Source organism: Myotis brandtii, unplaced genomic scaffold (genome assembly GCF_000412655.1).
Source record: "Myotis brandtii unplaced genomic scaffold, ASM41265v1 scaffold179, whole genome shotgun sequence".
Taxonomy (NCBI): Eukaryota; Metazoa; Chordata; class Mammalia; order Chiroptera; family Vespertilionidae; genus Myotis; species Myotis brandtii.
In genome coordinates, this window is record NW_005356635.1 from 4,134,377 (window position 1) to 4,152,486 (window position 18,110).

General features: G+C 42.7%; 1 protein-coding gene across 1 annotated transcript in view; it reads left to right on the top strand.

Moving 5' to 3' along the window:
- Window positions 1-5: 5 nt before the first annotated feature.
- Window positions 6-18,110, top strand: part of SIAH2 (siah E3 ubiquitin protein ligase 2) — a gene marked incomplete at its 5' end in the record, with an annotated part of 27,051 nt that continues 8,946 nt past the window's right edge. The window contains one exon of the mRNA XM_005863495.2: window positions 6-236. Within this exon, the coding sequence (XP_005863557.2) occupies window positions 6-236 (231 nt within the window). The remainder of the gene's footprint in view (window positions 237-18,110) is intronic.

Consider the following 18,110-nt stretch of genomic DNA (forward strand, 5'->3'; position numbering starts at 1 on the left):
GCGGCGGGGCTGGCCCGGTGTCCCCACAGCACCACGAGCTGACCTCGCTCTTCGAGTGCCCGGTCTGTTTTGACTATGTCCTGCCCCCCATCCTGCAGTGCCAGGCCGGGCACCTGGTGTGTAACCAATGCCGCCAGAAGTTGAGCTGCTGCCCGACGTGCAGGGGCGCCCTGACGCCCAGTATCAGGAACCTTGCTATGGAGAAGGTGGCCTCGGCAGTCCTGTTTCCCTGCAAGGTAAGGCCGGGTGCCACCTGCTCACCTCTGCCTGGCGATCTCCCAGAACTCCTGTGTCCTCCATCCCACTCGCCGGCGCTGAGAGGCAGGTGTCACCTCATTTATTTAAAATAAATGTTTACACTTTGTCCTCCTTTCTCCATACCCTACCTGCCCACTTTGGGAGTAGCTCTGGGCTGACGGTTGCTCGAGCACTGACCCCAGGCGAATTGGCACGCGATTGTTGTTAGAACACATCAAGCTCTCCCCATGCAGAGCCTGTGTGCTCTGCAGATGTGTACTCGGGTGGGCGCACAAATAAAACTTGGATGGAGAAGCAGACTATCTGTGAAGGTTTGAAATGGGAGGAAGTGGGCGAGCTACACGCACCCTTTACCAGCACTCAGTTTGGCAGGATTGGTACCGGATTTCTCCTGCACCCCGCACCTGTCATCTGGCTGCCCCTGACACGTGGGAACCCTCAGGAATATAGCTAAAAAGGGGGAGGGGACGACTACAGCCTGTTTTCTTTCATTCAGCAATAAGAAAATCCGTGCAAGCCAAGCCTTTCCCTCGTGTAGCCTTCTAAGTACTGGAGAGTTGTGTGTGTTTTTGCTAAGTGGGGTGAAAACAAAAGTTAATCAGAAATTTAACAGGAAAGGCACACAGGAGCTGTCGTTACAGTTCTTTAAGTATAAATACACTCATGCAGCTGAATTTAGAATCGGAGATGTCAGTGTGTGTCAAGAAGGTTATATATACATACATGTAGGCATGTTTGCTTTTGTTTTCCAAAAATGGCTTCTGCAGCTTGCTGTTTTAAATTCATATTATCACATATTTTTCTATGGCTGAAACATAGTTCTCCCTTGCTGTATTTTAAGTGGCTATATAGTGTTGCGTTGTGTGGTCATGTTATAACATCTATTTACCTACATCTGTCACTTAAAAATCATAAGGTGTAATTTCAGAGATATACCTGTCTGTATTACTTCATTACAACCTACAGCTATACCATAAAGTTCTTTTTCTAAACTTAGAAATGGAAATAATGTCATTAATACTTTTGAGTTTTTGTGTAAAAGTAACTGCTCTGCCTCTAGAGCCAGTTAGGCTGTCTTGCATTTCTCCTTGGTGCTGCTTATTTTTATAGGGCAAGAGCTTATTTTTAAATTAAAAATAATCCACCCGAGAATTGAAGCTTGGGACTCAAGTCAGTAAATGAGTGATTTAATTTGGTCTGTGCCCTACCACAGATAAGTTTAAAATAGCATATTCAAATAAGGGTTTGAATTCATGTTTGGACTGTGGTTTCTCTTTCAACCTTAACAAGTTACTCTATTTTCAACCACTCCTCATAATGCTTACAAATTTACCCAGTCTAATCAATAGTTGTTTCTCTTAATATATAGACAAACTATTTCTGTGATTTTCTTAGGATCATGAAGAAGGTGGTAGCCTAATGATCAAGAGAAGATTTGGTGATAGTGACACAAGAGTGGATATTTGATGTTGGAGATGTATTGTGGGGGCTGGGTTACAGGGGGTGTGTGCCACAGAATTTCTGGGGAGCCATCTTCGCAGCCCTTCACTTTCCCCCAAACCTTCAGTGGGCAGTAGAAGAAATGGCTTTAGGTGACTTACAGTTCACAAATGAGTATTTTATATCAGTCAATATTCCATAATTTATTTTCAAAAAGCAATCTTCTAAGAGAATTGTTTTGCTCCCAAGAGAAAGTGAAGGAAATAGTTATAACATGCTATCTGAACTGTGAAGTTTCACTTTCAGGATCTAGGATTCTGGTTCCTATTGACATATATGTTCTTTCCAACATCTAACATGCTAGTGAAGTCTTTTTTGAAGAGTAGTTCTCTTGGAAATCAGTTACTCACCTTTCTCTACACATCATTGATTTTCCACATCCCTATTCTATAAGAATGCAGTTGGGCAAAGCCAGCACTTTGCAAGCTGAAATTTAACAGGGTCAACCATTTCCCTACAGACCAGGAACCAAGCTTAGAGAGTAATTAAAGTGTCGTGTGTGTGTGTGTGTGTGTGTGTGTGTGTGGTGTGCGTGTTTGTGTGTGTATGTCTGTGTGTGAGAGAGAGAGAGATTAGAGAGAGAGATTTTATAATGCTGGAGTATCATGTCTTACCTTTGGCTGACCAATAATCCAAGCTATTGACAGGGGAGGTCAGCCACTTAGTTTGACAAACGAAACCTGAATGTATATAGAGTCCCAACAAGCAACTAAGATATGTTAGTTGGGGAGGATGAGAGCAGGAAGGAGTAGTAAGGTCTATGTCAACTTCAACAGAATAGATCTGTGTACCTAGCCCTGTGGCTTGCACTTGCTGCTGGAAAACAAAGGGACTGCCTTGTCACTATCCCTATCTGCTCTTAGAATCTCTCATGGGGTGGCTTATGTGAGAAAACCAACTTTGGGTGAAATACCAGAGCCCAGGTCTCAAGAGTTGCTGGAGTTGCCATTGTTTGTCTGAGAGCATTTCTGGGTCCTTAATTTCTTCTTGTGTTTATGAGGGGGTGGGACTGCTCAACTTCTAAGGCCCCATAGCGTCCAACATTCTGTGAAGTGAAGGGAGATTATGTGGAATGCTTATTGGGTTCCTTCTGTATGCCAGCTACTTACTTTGTGTGGGTCAGCTTTTATTAGTTTGCCTTTCTTCTTTTTCAGATGAGAAAACTCATGCCTATAGAGAGGTTAAGAGTTAAGTGACTTGTCAAGATCGCACAGCTAATAAGTGGACCAGCCCGTGAACCTTCATCCCAAAGGCACACATCCTTTGTACTACTCACTATGTAGGGATTTTGAATCTGAGCTTATCTCCAAGGCTCCAAATCATAACTCAAGGTTGACACCAGTAACAAAACCATCTGGTTGGATAAATGCACCAAGTGGGCCTCTGCTGGGAACATCTCCAAAAGACAACAGACATGCTCACTACAAAATTCATTGGCAAGAATTTTGTAGGGCATGGAGTAGGAATATTGGAGGCAAAATAATCTACAAGCCTAATATTTGGGGGCATTTCATTACATTTCTGCACTGTTCATGCTTCAGTTGGCCCCAAGATGGATGTGTTGCCAAATAGCTTCCTTACATAGGTTTGGGGCCACTTAATTAAAGGCTAGAATGCTGCCAGCACCTTTGATATAGGGCACCACATGCATTTCTAGCTCAGGTCTCCTTTTTAAAAAAGGATCTCTATCAGAGTATATCTCTTTTCCACATGTGGTATTTTTAGTCCATTCTATGTCTTGTTCCATGCCTGAGAAGTTTGACATCCTGTTCCGCTATCTCAGACCCACCACCTCAGTGGAGCGTGGGTGTAAGAGAAGTGAAGATGACACCTTTGTGCCCCCACTCAACATTTTTTTTTTTAATATCGGCCAAGTATTTCTCTCCACAACTGTGGAAAATGCTAAAACCACTGCAGCCCACTTACACCATGATACATTTTCTTTCCATTTTTCCTTTTTCTTCTCTAAGAATTTCTAGTAGCATGTCTTTAAATAATTATTGAACTGGAAAGCCTCGGTCAGCAAATCTTCCCTGCACTCGGATTGTGAGGTGGTGTTTTTGTTCCTTAAAAAAAAAAAAAAAAGAAAAGTTAGATAACCCAGTTGAAAGTTAAACGCTCCCAGTGTGGACTCATCCAGTTCAATGGAGACAAGTTCTAAATACCAGGAGAGCATCATCAGGCCTGTAGCCTTGGGGTTGGGAGACATCGGACAGTGGAGCCGCTGGGGAGCTGGGGAGCACATGCCTCTCCGAAGGCCAACTTCTGCTCTGCGCTGGGTGATTGGCAGGGTTGGCAAAGTGTTTGCAGCCATGCCCGACCTTTGGGGTTTTTTTTAAAGAAAAGACAAAAATCTGCATCTTTTAGTGATAAAAATCGCACTTCTTTTTTTAACATTGCCCAAACTCAAATTTAAGGATGGCACTTTCAGGCCAAACCAACCATGTCTGCAGACCAAATTCCAACTGCCAGTGGGCAACCTCCTATCTGGTTCTCTTTTAGAGAGTGTTCATTGAACCTTATCGTCATGAACTTTGGAACTCGGATAGGTTCCCAACTAATGTGATTTTATAGCGCTTTTTTAAATCTTTATTTTGACAAGAGAATATTCCATTCTGGCCATTGGGAGACCTGCACTGTTGTGCTAGTGACTATGTTTGATTTTGTACCAGCCAGTTTATTTCTTTGCACCTGAGTGTCCTCATCTCAAAGAGAAGGGGTTGGCCTAAATGATTATACCAAGGATCTTTTTTCAGAACCCAGTAAACTACCAGGGAAGAGAGCACTACCAGGAGATAGAAGTGGGTTCCCCTCCTGGCTTCGTATGACCTTGGTTCAGTCATGTACTTCGCTGTGCCTGTTTGTTCATTCATTATAAAGAATGAAGATAACACCTAGCAGGTGGGTGCACTGAAATCAGATTAGAAGTGGTACAGAGGGCTTTTGCTTCACCATATCAAATAGAAGAGGACTGGTACTAGGGGTGTTGCTAGATGAGAGTGATGATCATCTAGAAGTCTGAAGGGAGAAGCCAATTTGCCAAAACCATTTCAGAGATCTCCTCTTAACCTCAGAAATCCCCCTAAGACGAAATAATCTCTTTGGAAATTGCCCCTGCGGTCCTCTCTACCAGCTGCCGTTGACCAGGTTGGCTCATAACAGCCTGTGCTAGCAGTCCTGGAGCCCACATACAATCAGAGTGAGGCTCCAGATTGTAAAGCACAATGTTGAAAATACAGCTTTTAAGTGTAAAATTAAGATCAGAAGCACTAGAATGCGATGTAGGAGTACTGAAATTTAATGCTGATTCCACACATAGTTGGCCAAGGATTTTTCCCAGGTTACCATAACTGGAACTGGAGTAAATCATTATGACTTGAAGTTAGTTTTTAGTAAAACCAGAGTGGAGGCCAATCCACAGCAGGTCTGGCCTATGACGTCCCCAGCCCGAGTTGAATTAGATTATCCCGGTAGGAAGCCCATGTATTGTGAAATGTCTTAAGAGCCAGACATGTACATCTGACAAAACTTGTAAACAGTGGCATTTCTCAATCACATCCTAAAGGTCCTCATGCCTTGAAAGTGGCACATAGTAGGTACACATTTGCTAAAGTGAGTGGCAGCAGTCAGGCTGTTGGGTGAGTCGTGAGGGTGCAGTCTGATAAGGCATTAGAATGTGATTGCACTGTAGACATCCTGAAACAGAGACGAAGAAAGCTAAACACTTTTCCTGATCAGATGTGTCTTTATATTACACCTTGGAGTGTCTGTTGCAAGACTTCTGAGAGATGCTGAAGACTCTGCAACAGAATTTCATCAGCTTTGCCCCAGATGCTCTTCTCCGTTCACTTCTTAAAAATTGTGAAACTGTTGTCCTCATTTCCATTTGGGTAAAGATTATATGTAATGATTTTTAGACTCTATAGTGTCTATGAGATAAGTTTTCATCCACAGACTTAATAGAGGTGAATGGAAGGCACCCCTGGTGTTAAATGTGTGGGCCTGGGCCCTATTTTAAAACTTTGAATCAACAAAGGCAGTGTCTTTGGGTCACTCCTCCCCCCAGGCTGCCTCTTATTCAGGTGGTTTTGAGATCAGGCCCTACCTACATGAGCCTCCTGGTCCAGATCCCACTGTGATGGATTGGTGACCCCTCAAGCCTCATTGGCTTATTGGTAAAAGGGGGTGGGGACCAAACTTGGTAATAATTCGCACACAGTGCCCAGCACAGCCGCAGCACAGAGTAAATCCTTAGAGACATGCATAGTTAGAAGCTAATAGAAAGTGGCCAGTGTATGAGGTCAGGCGGAGGCATAAACTTTAAAAAGTAAAAAAGGAATCTTTTTTATTTTCTCCCATAGATTCTACCAAGCTTCTCTTCCCTACTCCTAATCATGTAGGGTTTCCCTAGAGCTGAGTAAATTGGCCTCAGCATTGGCTTTTTAGTGATGAATCTTTTTTTCATTTATTTAATGCTTTTAGAAGGAAATCCTGGTTAGATCAAGCAATGTTTTTTAATGTGTATATTTTTTTACACATAATAAAATACATTGTTAAAAGTTATTATTTTAAAATATAGAACATAGAAAGTAATCCTTATATAATAAAAGGCTAATATGCAAAGTGTCCCCTGGGGAGTTTGACTGACAGGGAGTTCAACTGCTCACTATGACATGTACTGACCACCAGGGGGCGGCACGTAACGAAGGAAGGCCCCGATCGGCCCTGATTGCTGGCCAGGCCTAGGGACCCTACCTGTGCATGAATTTTGTGCATTGGGCCTCTAATGTAAATTATAATCCCCTATACTACCCCCTGCCTAGAAATAACCACTATTATCATTTTGCATATGTCTTTGCCACTTTACATCAATGGAGTTTTTTATTTTTTAAAAAACAGGTAAGATGGAGAATCCACACACTATTTTATAACCTATTTTACATCTAACACATTGTGGCTGCTTCTCCACATTGATATTAAAGGTTGTGTCTAATGGCTGCATAGCAGTGCAGTTTTATAGCAGTACCAGAGTTACTTAATCTCTTGTTTGTCATCATATAAGTCATTGTTTTCTTACTGTGGTTTTTAAAAAAGCACTGCTATAACGGAATCTTTGTGTATAAGAAAATAATAATTTCCTAATTATATATTCCTAGAAGTTGAGGGCTAGGCCAAAGGGTATGTACAGAAATGATAAACTTTGCTAGCAGAGCCAGATTGCCTTCTCACTCGCAATCATTGACCATGGCCCATTTTTCTCCAGCATCACCAACATTGGGTGTTAGCCTTTGGTTTTCTTAATGCAGCTGCCTGCTTTTTCTCTCTGATATAACCTAGGCCAGAGATGGCTCCTCGGGATTATCCATAACTTAACATCGTACCAACCCTTGCAACTCCCTGCAGACCCAAGCCCTCCCCTTCTTACAGCCTGTCTGCCTAGCCAGCTATCCCTCTCCTGCTAGGTCCTTATGAAACTGAGTCTAACAGAGCAGCAGGGCCCTTCTGAAGTGGTAGGAGTGCAGGAGTCTGGAGACGCCCTGCAGTAGGTGGTGTCAGGCCTGCATTTTGCAGGATGAGCGGCAATCTGCCCACAAAGAAGGGAAGGATGGAAGATCTGATGAGGTTACTGGTAGTATGGCACAGAGCCTTTAACTGCAGCTCTTACCTGAAGGTGCTTTTGTTTTCTTGAACATAGACTCTGAAGGGACCTTACAGAACTGGTTCTCCAAGACAGTGTGTGATTGCCTGCTAACTCTGGCTATGGTCAGATGAGAAACATTCTTGGTCAAAAGTCAACTTTTGTTTAAAGTGTCTAAGATTAAAAATAGACCCCTGCCAGCCCAGGGAGTCTTTGTAAGGCTAAATGCACTCCCCCATTTCCCCAAAAGCAGTATGTTCTCAGATTACTGCAATAAAATTACCTCAAAGTCTTCCACCAAGATACCTTTAGTGAGAAGGCTGTCTGCAGCATGGGGTTTGTTAACTTTCTCAGGCAAAAGAAGGACTTTTTAACCCAATATGTTAATGAGAATTGCCTTCTCCAGAAAATAGTTTGTAAAGTTCAGTATCTTAGTCTCCTCACTGTTTGACAGTTCTGGTCCTTAGTGGTACTGTCTTCTGTTATTATCTGTGAAACCGTCACTGTGCTATTGGTTAGTAATTATCTTTTTGCACTATCTCATAGTGGAGGTGAGGAATTTACCATTCGATTTAAGTGAAAATTTGCTGAGACTCTTTACAGGAAGGATGCTAGACAGATGCAGGTTGAGTATTATAATTAATTCACAAGAAGAGATTCCACTTTCTCCTACTGCCCATGTCTGACCTCCTTCACTGTTAATAGTCAATAGATGAGTCATAGACATTTTTGTGAATGCACTCAGAGGTGACATGGTAGGCTTAATTCAAGGTCACACAGGACATTGGGCACTTGAGTTCTAATTATAGTGACTCAACCAATAGTTGTAAACACCTTTTGAACAGGAGGAACATACAGCCATCAAAATGATGACAGCACCTTTTTTCTCAATCTATGTAAGATTACAAAAAATCATAAACACCCCCACTCTGAGTAGCTTATGTAAATAGAAAATGCCTTTATCAAAAATTACAAAACAAATATTTTCCCTACAGATCTCCAGTCTACTGAAATTTTGTTTTAATTCTTCCCACAGTAAAGATTTTAAAGTGAATTAACATGGTGGGAGAACAATTATCTTCTTGGAGATAAACCTAATATTAATTATTAATAGGCCCATAAATTAACTAGAAAGCCACCTGTGATCATATATTGGGGGCAGTAAACATTTTTAGTCACAGAGGAGCTAGCTTGAATTGCTAGACATTTTTTTAAAAAGTGGAAACATTTAAGTTTAACTGCTGGTTAAATTGTAAGTTTTACCCTGATTTGAGTCTATACTAGGTTCTGCTACAACTCTCATTTCACTAAGTCCAAAGAATGTTGAGAAGCTAGAGAGACCACAGCCAGTAAGTAGTCCCCTAGTTATCTGCTTATCACACATAATAAGTTACACTGCCAGGAATTCATCCTTTCAGTGGAATTCAGATAACTCTCATTCCATTTCTGAGTTCACCTCCCTAGTACTAAAAGGGGTTTAAAAAAAGGGGGTTGGGGTGAGGGTACGTTTCATTCCTGGAGCTCCTTTTTCTGATGTAGTGGGGAATCAAAAACCTTGGACCTTGGACCACTGGGGGTGTGGCTGGGAACTGCATGCCAGGGCAACAGACTTGTGCCCACAAACCTTCAGAAGGGCCAAAGGAGGAAGAAGGCTTTGGCTTCTATGGGGGTCAAAGAAGTATTGTTTATTATAACCATTGATGCCTTCATTGCAAAATTTTATTGGTTCATTCAGATGAGTCCCAAAGAGCCTCTAGTAAAAGAAAAACTAAGTTGCATTTACACATAGATATGTAGTTTAAAATATTTTTCTTTAAAAACTGCTATTATGATAACACTTAATTCATTTGAGCAATTCTGCAAAAGGAATTTCTATCCTATAAAGCAGTGGTTCTCAACCTTCCCAATGCCACGACCCTTTAATACAGTTCCTCATGTTGTGGTGACCCCCAATTTCATTGTTACAAATTGAACATAATTAAAGCATAGTGATTAATCACAAAAACAATATGTAATTATATATGTGTTTTCCGATGGTCTTAGGCGACCCCTGTGAAAGGGTCGTTCGACCCCCAAAGGGGTCGCGACCCACAGGTTGAGAACCGCTGCTATAAAGGATTAATATGCTAACTCTGTCCCAGATTCTTTAACATTTGTTTATTCTTATGTGATTTCAAACTTATTATCAGTTGCAATAATAATGCCCAAAAAAATTCCATATACCCTTTTTCCAGAATTACCAATTGTTTCCTTTTTGCCCCATTTGTTTTTTCATTTGTGCTCACTCTGTTCAAACATATATATTTTTTAACTACTCAAATGTAAATTGTAGGCATCCTGCCCCTTTGCCCCTAAATACCTCACTGCATTTCTCCTAAAACATTTTCTTATATAAGTAAGGTAGTTACCAAAATCAGGAAATTTGACATGTAGTGGATACTATTATCTAATCCACTGTATTCAAATTTCAGTTGTTGCTCCAACTCTGCCCTTTTGGGCAATTTTGTTTCCCCACTTCCATTGCATTTAGCTGTCACTGTGCATTTTGTGATCATTACAGCATACTTAGATTGAAGAAAAGCGGTTGGCTTTTGCTTACTCCAAGACAAGGTCATTTCTTGGATTTAATTCAGAAGTTTAAGAGCACGAACAACAAAATACCGATTGTGCTTTGTTTTCCTTGAGACATTCTTATTTGAGGTGTTGGCAGATGTTTTGCTAATAAAGTTTACTGTTTCCTAGGAGGGAAGCAGGTGGAGGCAGGGCGGTTGCCTCACAGTCCCCATGGAGGGGCATGCTTCTGCCCGAGCTCATGGTGTCACCCCTGTAAAAGACGTTGATTGTTGGAGTTTAGCAAATTGTTCTTGAATTGCATGGACTCACATTTAATTAAATAGGTTAAATGTCCTAAACCAGTCACAGGATTCATGACCTTCACCAAACACCTGGCTAAGAAGGGTTATTGTGTTTAAATACTCATTCCATGAGCAAATATAACACAACTGTGTCTATTAGATAAATAACAGGTGTCTAGTGTTTGACTATGTTTCTGATGGATCTGGTCCTATCTATATATACCTGGTATAAAAGCCTAAGTGACTGAACAACCAGTCGACCAGTTGCTATTATGTGCACTGACCACCAGGGTGCATATGCTCAATGCAGGAGCTGCCCCCTGGTGGTGAGTGAGATCCCACAGCCAATCTCCCACAGTCCCTCCCCCTGGCCAGCCAGCTGCCCCGCCCCCCCCCCCATAGGCTCCCATCGCCAGCCAAGGCCAAGGGACCCCAACCATGCATGAATTCATGCATTGGGCCTCTAGTTTGTATATAAAAGGGTTTCTATGCCAAAACCCTGCCTAGATTCATTTAAATACACCCTTCAAACCCATGCTGAGAAAAAGAATTAGTTCTGTTTACTGCTTTCTGGAAAGACTTAAAAATGAGGCACCATGCCCTAACTGGTTTGGCTCAGTGGATAGAGCATCAGCCTGCGGACTAAAGGGTCCCAGGTTTGATTCCAGTCAAGGGCATGTACCTTGGTTGCGGGCACATCCCCAGTAGGGGGTGTGCAGGAGGCAACTGATCGATGTTTCTCTCTCATTGATGTTTCTAACTCTCGGTTCCTCTCTGTAAAAAATCAATAAAATATATTTTTTAAAAAAAATGAGGCACCAGCCCTATCTGGTCTGACTCAGCAGATAGAGCATTGGCCTGCAGACTGAAAGGTCCCGGGTTTGATTCCAGTCGAAGGGCACATGCCTGGGTTGTGGGCTCGATCCCTAGTTGGGGGCATACAGGAGGCAGCCGATCAATGATTCTCTCTCATCATTGATGTTTCTATCGCCCTCTCCCTTCCCCTCTGAAATAATATATATATTTTAATGAGGTACCAAGCCACATATTGCCTTTCCTGACAGGACACATTTGCACAAGACTTTTGAGCTATTGTAATGCAAAAAGTTTCTAAAGAGAAATCAGAAATTATATTTCAACATTTGTTTCTCATTCTGCTGGGCCATCCTCCCCCGCCTTGCATTCTTCTTTGCTTTGAGCTTCTGTGTGTGGTTGTGCCTCCCTGCCCCACCCCCAAGAGGTTTACTTAAGCATATTCCCACCTCACCAGCAGATATTTCCCTGTGGAGAAATCTTGTTTATAGCTGAGAACAAGTCCCAGGACCCACAGGCAGCCCTCTACAAACCAGCCCAGGTGCTTCTTGGGAACAAGAGAATGCATCCAAGACAAAGGCGTCTGAAGGAAAGCAGGCCTCCTTTGAACCCGCCCCAGTTGGTGGGGCAAGCTCTAGCCAGAGTGGGAAAAGTGAAACCTCTTGAAAGATGCCAGAGAAGGCTGGGAGGGCCTAATTACTGGTTCCTTATTTGTAGGTGTGCTGCCCCTTCCTTAGGGAGAGGCCTTTCGGGGCTCTTTTTCTGCTTTGCAAACCAAAGAAGTTAATTTTAGAACCTGCTTCTAAAAGCAGTGGATCTCTCCACTCTGGTTTTTGCGCTTGTAGATTTGGGTGCTGGGGAATCAAGGCAAATGTAAATTAGTTTCTTTTTCTCATATTCTTTGTTTGACTCCTAAGCACAGGATGGAAGGCTCTGCTCCGTGTGACCACAAATGACTACAGAGCCTTGAGAGTCAGTCTGTAACACAGGTGGAACCAGCTCCCTGGCCTACCTCCACGCTTTGCAAACAATCAAGACCTACCTATGTGTGGGGCTGGCATACTTGAGCTGTCCTGAGTGGTGCCTGTGGGGCGGGGTAGTGACCAGACTGACCTGCCTACCCGTGTGGGCCCCCCCTCACAGCTCTGATTGTGGCTGCCCAGCCAGGTTTTGTCATTCATTTAAATCAGTGCCTCTCAACTGGGGCCGTTTTGCCCTCCAGGAGACATTTGGCCATGCCTGGTGACAGTTCTGGTTGTCATAGCTGATGGGGGTTGGGGGACAGTTGCTATTGGCATCTAGTGTGCAGAAGCCAGAGATACTGCTAAAACCCCACAAGGCGCAGAACAGCCCCGTCACAAAGAAGTATCGGTCTAAAAAGTTGATAATGCCGCTATAGAAAAAAAAAAATAAACTGAGTAATCAATCAAGTCCCTGCTTCTCATTTAGGTTTTATCCCCACTGTTTGCTCCACCATCCTGTGCTGGAACCACTCCATCCACAGTCCCTTTGTCTACTTACCACCTCCTCATCCTGTCCTCACATTTAGAGTTGCTCCCTGGTCTTCCTCTGCACTGTTGTCTGTATTTCTGCTGTGTTGAGCTGTTTATTGTTGCAGGGGATGGCCCCTCTCCACAGGAAACATCACAGGGCAGGATGGGCTCCAGGATAGAACCCTGGGAGCTTATCAGGAAAGCACAGCCCAGGGGCCGGCCAGTGCAATTTGGGTTTGCTTCTCAGAGCACCCAGACAGTTTTCCATGCAGTTTCCAGAATTCACAGACCCTGAAACCCTCCCTCTTATCCCTGGATTCAAGCCCCTAATGTAGGTAGCAATAACACAGTAGTGTTTTCCAGAACAGTGCTGAGACTGTTATAAGCATGAAATGTGACAGTGGAGTGTGTGTGTATGAGTGTTTAAAGTTTTTTTAAAATTTTTATTTATTGATTGATTTTAGAGAGAGAGGATAAGAGGAGAGAGAGGGGGGAGGAAAGGAGGAAGAGAGAGAACAACACTGATTTGTTGTTCCATTTATTTATGCATTCATTGGTTGATTATTTTATGTGCCCTAACCAGGCATCAAACCTGAAACCTTAGCGTATAGGGACAACGCTCTAACCAACTGAGCTGTTATAGGCCACCTCTCATCAACACCAGAGAGGTGTTCTTAGGACAATCCCCTGAATCAGTGGGAGAGGGCTGACCCCAACCTCCATCCTTGTCTTTTCATATAAATGAATTTATACAAGAGATCTTGACTGTGTTGTGAAAGGCCAATTTATTAAAGCATGCACCTTTTTTGGAAAAGCAGAGCAAGCAAACATACATCTGGCTTATGGAGCACAGACGGGCTCTCAGCTAATCTAAAGAGCAAGTTGAAGGCGTTATATACCTTCCTGTCAATAGGCTTCAGATTCCTCTGCTGAATATTTTGGTACAGATTAATTCTCAAGGTCCCTTTTTTACTTTGTTGTGGCCTTCCCAGAATTCTGGAAAAGTACCTGGCAACTTTACCTTAAGTCTTGAGACAGCTGGCTTCTCTGTTTGGGGAGTAAAACTGCCTTTTTTTTTTTTCCTTTCCCCTTCCCCCTCCCTTTCTGCATTCTCTCATGAGGGAGGGTTTTAACCATCTGCCCTGTGTCCTTGGTTGGGGGAGATCATAATTTGTTAGTTACAAGCTGGCTGTAAATTGCCCGCACTGTTTGGACTTGTTTTAACTTTCCTGTCTCAGTTTCCCTATTGCTCCTGCCCTGGAATCCTGTAACAGAGCTACCCGGCCAGGGCTAAAGTTTAGATGTTTTCTTTTTAGAATAATCTCTAATCCAGACATCATAAAAGTGGTACTAGGGATCATGAAGACGCCCCTCACCTGTGATGGAAAAGAGAAGGAAGAGTTTAGCATTAAAGTTTAGCTTGTTTAGAAAAAGCATGGAGTAAACACCTAACACTTTAAAAATTCTTAAGATGAACAGAATAAACTGGTGAATGTAATAGAATCAGGGGCATGGAAAGGGAGCGGACTGATAGTTCTCGGGGTGAAGGGGGTATGGGGGTGCGGGAAGAGATTGGACAAAAATCTTATACCTATGGACAAGGACAGTGAGGGGGAGAGGGCATGGGAGGGGGTGGGAACCAGGTGGAGGGAGCTATGGGGGGGAAAAAGAGGAACATCTGTAATAGTCTGAACAATAAAGATTTTTTAAAAAAACTTAAGTTAATGGAAGGCAAGACCTTTCTTCATAAGGTCGTTGTCTGCACAAATGCTGAGTAAATGCCTTTTCTATTGGCATAATTTGGGGAGGTTCCCTGTTCTCTATATTTGGGTTGAAGGATAGTGTGTGACTTGTAAGGCAAACCAAATAATTCAGAATATAAATATTTCTACTTGAGTTACACAAGAAAAAGTTCTAAAATGACTGCTAGGTGATGAATATTTGCTGTGCATTGAGTGGGTGGATGTGGAGTGGTTTGGGGCTTTTAGTTGAGGAAGATGTACAGATGGCATTTTTCTGTACACTCTGCCAAAGTTCTTCTGGCTCCTGGAATTAGTACTGGGCAGCTGTGGTAAACAGCCCATTCTGAAATGCTTTCAGATTCAAATATTTCAACCAGAGAATCTGCCAGGCTCTGGGTTAATTCTTATTATTTTTATTGTGCATATGTGTTTTACACTCTGGGCAGAAATGCCTCACCCATCACTCACAGAACATCAGAAGATTCTCTATTCCTAGCTACACCCTAGATTTAAAACACAGTTAATACGAATTTGCTTATTAGGGCCTTATATTTGTTAGGAACACAAAATATTAACATATATGGGTAAGTAAACTTGTTTTTCTCCTCTGATTAAATTTTTTACACCCATGCTTTTGAGATTAGTCCATGTGAAAAATATGAATAAGCAGTTCCTATGGGCAAAGTAAATAACAGTGAATTTCTGACAATTTCTATTGAAGATTATCATCATCCACTTTAGGTCTGGGAGGAACGAGCTGCATTTCTTTCTCTAAGCCACTCTCCTCTTTAATAGGTGCGTGCAGCCTGGCTTCATTGCTTCTGTATCCTCAGTGACTATAGCTTGGGGTCTTGTATGGAGAAGGTGCTAATGCCTGTTTGTTGCTAATGATAAATTCAGCTGTAAAATTTCAAAGTTGACCTACTTAAAGTTTATAAGGGGTTGAATCCCTAAGGCAGGGTAGGGAGAAGCAAAAACAGCTGTGGGATTTTGTTTTGTTTTGTTTAGCAGTTGGACACAGCATCTTGGAAAATGGCCTTGACCCTGCCCTCATTTGGTGTCTTGTTTCAAAAGGGGTTGGGGGAGTCTTACCTGCCACTGCTGCTCGAGAGTGCTGAGACATACTTCTAGCTTCACCCAAAAAGTCGTTCAGGCTTCCTCATCCTTTACAAGACAATTGCATAGTACTCTGGGCAAGTGTCTACTTGTTGGCCGGCTCCATCCGTTAGCTAGGAATGAACATTGTCATTTTTGTGAAGATTGGGAACAAATATCTGATTCCTTTCCATGTGGTCTTTTCCTGTGATAGGTGTGATTTATCCATCAGGAATGTCATCCTGAGCTCAAGCGAGAAAAAGGTTTTGTTTGTACCCTATTAAGGCAGTAGTTTAAGGGGTGGACTGACCAAGTCAGAAAACTCCTCTAGGACAGCACCCACTCCAGGACCCACTTTAGTTCACCTTTCTCCTGGGCCTGTCGAGGACCTGACATACCTGGTCATAGGAGATGTGCAATTGAACTTGAGGAAGTGGTCTCAGGAAAGCTCAGAGGGCTTTGAGAGGAGTGTGGAGCCCTTCTCGTTTTAACCTCCACTGGCTGGAACCAAACCGACCAGCAGTCTCCCAAGTTAGTTAAGCAGCTGTCAGAAGTGATTTCCTCTCACCCAAGAGGTGTGTTCAGAGCCCCTCAGGGGAAGATTTAAAAGATAAAGAAGGTGAGGTATTATTTTTATCAGGTGAGTGGTCTCCGGCCTTCTTCTGCCCCAGACTGATCACTCCAGCAGGCAAAAGCATGGAGCCAAAGGGCAGTCTTCCCCACAGCCTGCCTGCCAGTCAGCAGTTTGATCCAGGATGAAGTGGAGACCAAAAAAAAGAGAGGAGTAGTATTTTCTAAATTGTTTAGGTGAAAACCAGTCTGGAGATAACATATTCCTTGTCCAACCCTATCCCTAAGCAATTTAAAATTCTTTTAAAAGGTCTTGAAATTCACAGAAAATAAGGGGAAAGACGGTTTCCTAGGACTGCCTCAGCAATTTTGTTGGTGTTTATACTAAGAGTAGTTGAGCTCTAAGTTTTTGATGTTAGAGGGGGTTGGAATGCAGCACATTCCTGCTGCAGGATCTGCCCTGGTTTTGTGCAGGGTAGTACTGACAGTGAATGGGAACCGAGACTTTTACTCAAGTCTTCAACTCATCTCCAGCAAAAATAGTTGAAATAAGACTACAGGTTAAGCCCCGGAAACCTGAGTGGGTACTCTTAGAGGCTTAAGCCGGTAGAATTTGTTTTTAATCTTTACTGTTGAAAGTATTACATATGTCCCCTGGTTCCCCCAGTGGCCTCTCCCATCCTGCCCCCATTCCCCACCCAAGGCCTTCACCACCCTATTGCCTAATTCCATGGTTTATGCATATACCCATAAGAGTTCATTGGTTGATCTCTTCACCCCCCTCCACTGCCCTCCCTCTTAGGTTTGATAGTCTGTTTGATGCTTCTGTGTCTCTGTATCTATTTTTGTTCATTAGTTTATATTGTTCATTATATTCCATAAATGAGTGAGATCATGTGATTCTTACATTTCTCTGACTGGCTTATTTTGCTTAGCATAATGCTCTCCAGGTCCATCAATGCTGTTGCAAATGGTAAGAGTTCTTTCTTTTGTACAGCTGTGTAGTATTCCATTGTGTAGCTCTAACACTGTTTTTTAATCCACATAGTCTGTTTCCAAATCTTAGCTATTGTAAATTGCACTGCTATGAGCATAGGGGTGTATATATTCTTTCTGATGAGTGTTTCTAATTTCTTGGGATATATTCCTAGAAGTGGGATCACTGGGTCAAATGGGAGTTCCATTTTTAATTTTTTGAGGAAACTACATAATGTTTTCCACAGAGGCTATACCAGTCTACATTCCCATCAGCAGTGTACCAGGGTTCCCTTTTCTCCACATCCTTGCCAACATTTGTCATTTCTTGATTTGTTGATTATAGCCATTCTGACAGGTGTGAGGTGGTACTTCATTGTCATTTTTATTTGCATCTCTCAGATGATTAGTGACCTTGAGCATTTTTTCATATGTCTCTTGGCTTCCTGTATGTCCACTTTGGAAAAGTGTCTATATAGATCCTTTGCCCATTTCTTAATTGGATTGTTTATCTTTTTTTTTTTGTCAAATTGTATGAGTTCCCTATAAATGTTGGAGATTAACCCCTTATCGGATGTATCATTGGCAAATATGTTCTCCCATGCAGTGGGCTTTCTTGTTTTTATGTTGATGGTTTCTTTTGCTGTGCAGAAGCTTTTTATTTTGATGTAGTCCCATTTATTTTCTCCTTAGTTTCCATTGTCCTAGGACAGGGGTCGGCAAACTGCGGCTTGCGAGCCACATGCGGCTCTTTGGCCCCTTGAGTGTGGCTCTTCCACAAAATACCACGTGCGGGCGCACACGTACAGTGCGATTGAAACTTCGTGTCCCATGCACAGAAGTCGGTTTTCGGCCTGGGTGAATCTATTTTGAAGAAGTGGCGTGTCGGGCGACGGGAGACACAGCGCAGGGGGGCCCTGGGATACGCAGCGCCGGGGAGGCATGCACAATTCATGCACGAGTTGAGTGAGCCAGTCAGTCAGCAGTCTCATTGTTCAGTGGTTAGTGCTAGTTGCATCTGCAAATCGCGCGCGGGTGACAAAAGTACCTACTCAAAGCATAAAGTTACCTGTATTTTTCCAACCAGCTGCAAATCCTACAGGTATTTTTGTCATCAATTTAAGAATTGTAATTATTTTGTGTTGGTGGCTTTATTATTATAAAATGAAAC